The sequence below is a fragment of the Hyla sarda genome, chromosome 4, assembly GCF_029499605.1.
Source record: "Hyla sarda isolate aHylSar1 chromosome 4, aHylSar1.hap1, whole genome shotgun sequence".
In the NCBI taxonomy this organism is placed as follows: domain Eukaryota; kingdom Metazoa; phylum Chordata; class Amphibia; order Anura; family Hylidae; genus Hyla; species Hyla sarda.
Window position 1 is genome coordinate 238,486,829 of NC_079192.1, and position 6,000 is coordinate 238,492,828.

The 6,000-nt window shown below is 40.4% G+C and overlaps 1 protein-coding gene across 1 annotated transcript in view; it reads left to right on the forward strand.

Moving 5' to 3' along the window:
* SLC13A1 (solute carrier family 13 member 1) overlaps positions 1 to 3,468 on the forward strand; it is a 94,580-nt gene extending 91,112 nt beyond the window's left edge. The window contains exon 17 of the mRNA XM_056573787.1: positions 404 to 3,468. Within this exon, the coding sequence (XP_056429762.1) occupies positions 404 to 574 (171 nt within the window). The 3' untranslated portion in view covers positions 575 to 3,468. The remainder of the gene's footprint in view (positions 1 to 403) is intronic.
* The last annotated feature ends 2,532 nt before the right edge of the window (positions 3,469 to 6,000 follow it).

Consider the following 6,000-nt stretch of genomic DNA (forward strand, 5'->3'; position numbering starts at 1 on the left):
ACCCCATTCTCAAATGCCTCAGAGAAGGTTGACGTGGCTATGTGAGGAATGATATTCATTTGTGCCCCAAACCTATCATTGGCCAAAATTTGGGACTATACAGAAAAAACAAATCCAAAACATTATTACTATATTGCCCTTGGTTCCTTTTTTTTCCTATGCTAAAACAGAGCAGTTAAGGATGTTTTTTTTACTCTACAGGATAGACAATATTTTCTCTAGGTGAAGCTGTTATAAGTTTACAGAAACTATACAAATAGTGCAAAGAATACTTTATCAAACACATTTTCCTAATTGTATGTTGCAAAATGTAATTACATTATTTTTGCAAGATTTTGATGTATTGTGATCTTCATGTGATGGTTTTTTGTTAAACTATTTTTTTCTTTATTTTTTAATCTAGGTAAAAGCTGGTTTGGGTATCAATATTCTAGGAGTCCTTGTGGTAATGCTGTGTATATCAACATGGGCGGTTCCAATGTTCAGTCTTAATATTTATCCATCCTGGGCACCTACCATTGTGGACATAAACAGTACAGTTCTGGCTACAACGACTTTTACTACGTCAATGTGAAGTTAGAAGAAGTATCTATAGGAAAAATACTGCACTAGTTATTTTAATGGACCAAAGAGTCACTTACAGGCTTGGGAGCATCATTCTCCATTATAATACATTGTGCCAAATTATTATTTTTTTCTTGGATGCCTGCAGTCTCATTGACATTGTCTATTATGAGGATTTTCTCCAAAATTATCTCTTTTTAATAAAACTCATTTGTTTTTAACATCATACAGCGTTTATTTACCCATCTGGGTTACAATGCAACGTATTCTTTCTCAAGCTGTTGAGAAAGATCCCATTGTGGGATTGAAATGTTGCGTTGGAATACAGATGGCTGAATAATCCTCCAACTTTTTACATCAATTTTGGAGTGTCGGCTCTTACCTTTTGGATTGCTGCTTGGGATTTGGATTTTAAATTCTTTGAGAGAAGAGCACCCAGCAGTGGGACAAGTTCCAGCACTGTGCCTAATTGTTTTGATATAGTATGTGGATGAGCCTGTACCTCGCTACACACATATGGGAAAATGTGTTTGTGCAATATAGTAAAGAATATGTAAGATACCCACTGATTCGAACAGCTTGGACTTCCCTACCCCTAACCAACGCCATTCTGGAGGGTGCATCATAGACAGAAAAGCTGAATATCTACTGTATTGTCATGAATCATAAGATTTAAGACACTGTAGGTAACAGTCAACATTGTCAGTCAATAATTCTACTTGAGCAGTTTGGAACACAAGGTATAATAAGGATTGATGCGTGGCTCTTAAAGGAGATCTCCGGAGAAAATTTACTTATCCCCTCTACACAGGATGGGGATAAGTAGCTGATCAAAGTAACCCCCCCAGCGCGATCTCCAGGATGGGAACCAGCGGTCAGTGAGGAGCACGTGCTGCAGCTGGCACGCACTCCATTTATTTCTATGGGAGCACCGAAAAGACCTGAGTAAAGTTAATTTTCGCCAGAACTTATGATTAAAGTTCATGTGACTCGTGATACAGTAGGTGTACTTTAAACAATCCAATTTATAAATGATACTATTAATCCTATATAGAACACCATCTGTATTGTATATATGTACATATAGGAGGGATATAAGATATTTTAGCATAAGCCATGTAAAATAAAGGTAGTCTAAATATGAATTCTTTGTTTAAAAGCATTTCTGACAAAGTCACCTTAAAGCACACATAAAGCAAGAATAGAAAACAACTTTTGACATGTTGTAGGGACTTGTTAAACGTATTTATCGGCCAGGATCTGAGTGTTCAAGAATGAGCAGTGAGATGGATGGATTGACTTCCATTAGTTCGTCCAGGCAGAGCTGTAGCTAGCTCTTTTTGCTCCTGAGGCAAGAACAGAAAATTACGCCCCCCCCCCCCCACTCCGTTGGCTTGGGGCACCCCTTGGAAAAAAAAGCCCCTTACCGAATAATTTTTTATATGTTGACTAGGTAGGTACCTTGGACCCGGTTTCATCCCTTTTACAAGTGAGGAGTACAGGGGTGAATAGGTGTAGAGAAATGACAGAGGGATGTACATGGGTGACAGTGAGGTGAACATGAGTGACAGAGGGGTGTATATGGGTGACAGAAGGGTAACAGGTGGTGTACTTGGGAGACAGAGGAGAAACAGATGGGGTGCACATGGGTGTCAGAGGTGTGTACAGGAGTGTCAGAGGGGTGTAGAGATGTGATAGAGGGGTGTACATGGAGGGCAGAGGTGTACAGGGGTGTACATGGGTGACAGAGGGGCGTACAGGGGTAACAAGGGTGTAAAGATATCACAGATGTGACAAAGGGGTGTTGAGAGGTGTACAGGGGTGACAGAGGGAATTACAGGGGGGACAAGGGGTGTAGAGGGGTGACAGAAGGGAGGGTGTTCAGTAATTGAAGCTGAGTAGGCCTCTGTCAGCATTGCCCCTGCTCCTTCCCTCCATCCCCATCACAGGTGCTCAGGCCTTGGCAGGAAAATTAAAAAAGGTGCAGCAGCCAGGGCCATTGCAGCCCTGGCGGCTGCGCCCCCTTGCAACAGCACACCTGATGGGAGCTACAGCCCTGGTTCAGGTCACGTGACACAGAGCCGGTAGAGAACATGCTAAGTGTGCACTTCTTCTGCTTTGTTGCCTGTTTAAATATCAATATTTACAAATACAGTAAAACCTCTTCAAAAGACCACCCTTTTATACAAAATGGAATATCTTTGACAGGTTTTCAATTAGACATTTATTATGCATTCTTTGAGAAGACCACAGTCGTCTCAAAGAGGTTTTACTGTATGTAAGACAGATAATTCTGGTAACGTTTGTAACTTTTGTAACTATACATATGATTATGCATTTAAAATGTTAATGTGCAATCCTTTTTATTTTTATATAAATTGCTACTTTTCTATAATATAATCATATTTTAATTATTGTAAATTATATATATTCAACTTTTTATAAGAATTATTAAATATCTGTACACATGTATAGTACTGTATGTATATCATGTCATTTTACTTTCCTCACATACAACACTTTTCTACATTATATGTATTGCACACTGGTACATTGTTTCATAGCTGTGATTATGTACTTAGTGCCTTGTGAAGTCTGTGACAAAAATAGGCAGTAAATAAGACATATTTACCATCACTGTCTAGAAATGTAGTAGACAAATACATATTTCCATTGACAGAATAATTGCTGCCAAGAATATAAGTGGAGCATAAAAAACTGTAGCAATGCAATTCTTTTTAGATCATAGAGCGGCACTTACTGTATCACTACTTACCCTGCTAAACTGCAATAGACCCTATTTATTTGAAATGACAAAGTAGGAAACGTAATGCTTTACCCCATACTGTATCTTCATCATTCTCATGATCAGCTGGATTAATCAATCAGGATAATAAAATAAAGGAGATTAACTAATTTCATGTGAATATATCACATGTTGAAATTATGACATGGACTAAATTATGTTGTGTATGACAAATATTTAACCCCTTAAGGACGCAGGGTGTACCTGTATGCCCTGAGTCCACTCCCTTTCTATAACGCGGGGCTACAGCATGGCCCCGCATCATAGCGGGTCAAACCCATGGCTAATAGCACGCGGCACTGATCGCGGTGCCACACACTATTAACCCTTTAGACACGGCGTTCAAAGTTGGTTGCCGCATCTAAAGTGAAAGTAAACTGCTCCCGGCTAGCTCAGCGGGCTGTTCGGGGCCGCCGCAATTTCGATCACGCGTCCCGAACAGCTGGCAGTCACAAGGAGGGTCCTTATCTTCCTTCTGCGTCGCCGATCGCCAAATGACTGCTCAGTGCCTGAGATCCAGGTATGAGCAGTCAAGCAGCAGAATCATCGATCGATGTTATCCTATGAGATAACAAAGATCAATGTAAAAGATCAGTTAGTGTAGTATTATAGCCCCTAGAGGGGGCTATAACACTGCAAAAAAAGGGAAAAAAAAGCTAATAAAGATCATTTAACCCCATCCCTAATAAAAGTTTTAATCACCCCCCTTTTCCCATTTAAAAAAAAAACTGTGTAGATAAAAATAAACATATGAGCTATCGCCGCGTGTGGAAATGTCCGAATTATAAAAATTGTTAATTAAACCTCACAGTCAAGTCCAAAAAAGCATATTTTTGGTCACTTTTTATATCATGAAAAAATGAATAAAAAGCGATCAAAAAGTCTGATCAATACAAAAATGGTACCAATAAAAACTTCAGATGACGGTGCAAAAAATGAGCCCTCATACTGCCCCGTAAGCAGAAAAAAAAAAAAAGTTATAGGGGTCAGAAGATAAAATTTTAAACGTAGAAATTTTCGTTCATGTAGTTATGATTTTTTCCAGAAGTAATACAAAATCAAACCTATATAAGTAGGGTATCAATTTAATCTTATAGACCTACAGAATAAAGAGAAGGTGTCATTTTTTACCGAAAAATGTACTGCGTATCAACGGAAGCCCCCAAAAGTTTCAAAATGGCGTTTTTTCGTCAATTTTGTCGCACAATGATTTTTTCCCCCTTCCGCCATAGATTTTTGGGTAAAATGACTGATGTCATAACAAAGTAGAATTGGTGGAGCAAAAAATAAAGCCATCATGTGGATTTTTAGGTGCAAAATTGAAAGAATTATGATTTTTTAAAGTTAAGGGGTAAAAATGAAAGTGCAGTCCTTAAGGGGTTTAAATACTGAAAGGAGATATGATTAAGAGAGGTTTCCCACATGGCATTTTTCCAAAATATTATGGCAAAATGCCATGGAGAATGCATGGCAGTTTAATTCCCAGCTCCATTCATTACTTGTCCAATAGGTGACAGGTAAGTCAAGTGAATTACAGATGTGTTAATTTAAAGGAGTTCTCCACTGCCCTGTCTTCTGGAGATCTGCTTGCAGCGTCCAGGAGTTTATTACTCGGAACGCTGTGTGCGGGCTTTCGTGTTCGAGGCCATCCCCTCGTGACGTCACGCCCACCCCCTCGTGACGTGACGCCCGCCCCCTCAACGAAAGTCTATGGGAAGGGGGCGCGACCGCTGTCATGCCCCCTACCCATAGACTTTTGTTGAGGGGGCGGGCGTGACATCACGGGGGGGCAGGCGTGACGTCACGAGGGGGCGGCCTCGAACGCGAAAGCCTGCACACAGCGGTCGGAGTAATAAACTTCCGGACGCTGCGAGCGGAGCTCTGGAAGGCAGGGCAGTGGAGAACCCCTTTAAGTCTCAATGCTATCCATATTCAGGGCGGCTTACAACTGACAACATGTAAAAGAATTATGAGCTAATTTCTGCAGTTTGTGGGCCTTATTGTCATATTCCTGTACAATATTTTAAAATGCATTTCCATATAGTCCACTTAGCTTGCACTTTTCTGGCTAATACTTCATGGCTTGTTGCATGAAGCAATTTTTTATTCTGAATACATTATGTAAGCACTAACAGTAAAATAACTAGATAAGAATCCTTTAAGCAAAAAAGAAATGCAGTGAAACACATATAACAACTTAAAATGGATTGTACAGTTTATTGTTAAATATACTTAACATAAAGCAGAGCTAGTATTTTAAAGGAAATCTGTAAGCCAGTTCACCCGCACTAAACCCAATACACTGGGTTATAGTGTGGGTAAACAGGGGTTCACTGGCCACAGAGTTATGCCCCTTTAAAGTTCCGCTCTTTGGTCCAAGAATCGCGCTTTGAAGGCGGGCCTCCGTCTGCCATCTGCCCCTGCCTCCCAGGGTAAACGTTCTAAGCCCGCCCCTGTACTTAGCATATTCATTACCTTCAACTCCACATCCTAGGGACGTGGAGTCACACGCCCTGTGAGCGCAGCACTCTGTTTGCAGAGCACATGCGCCTAAAGATTTTACCCAGCTCTCACGTCCTCATGACATGAGAGCTATGTGTACGGAGAACTCTTACATCATGAGGATGTGA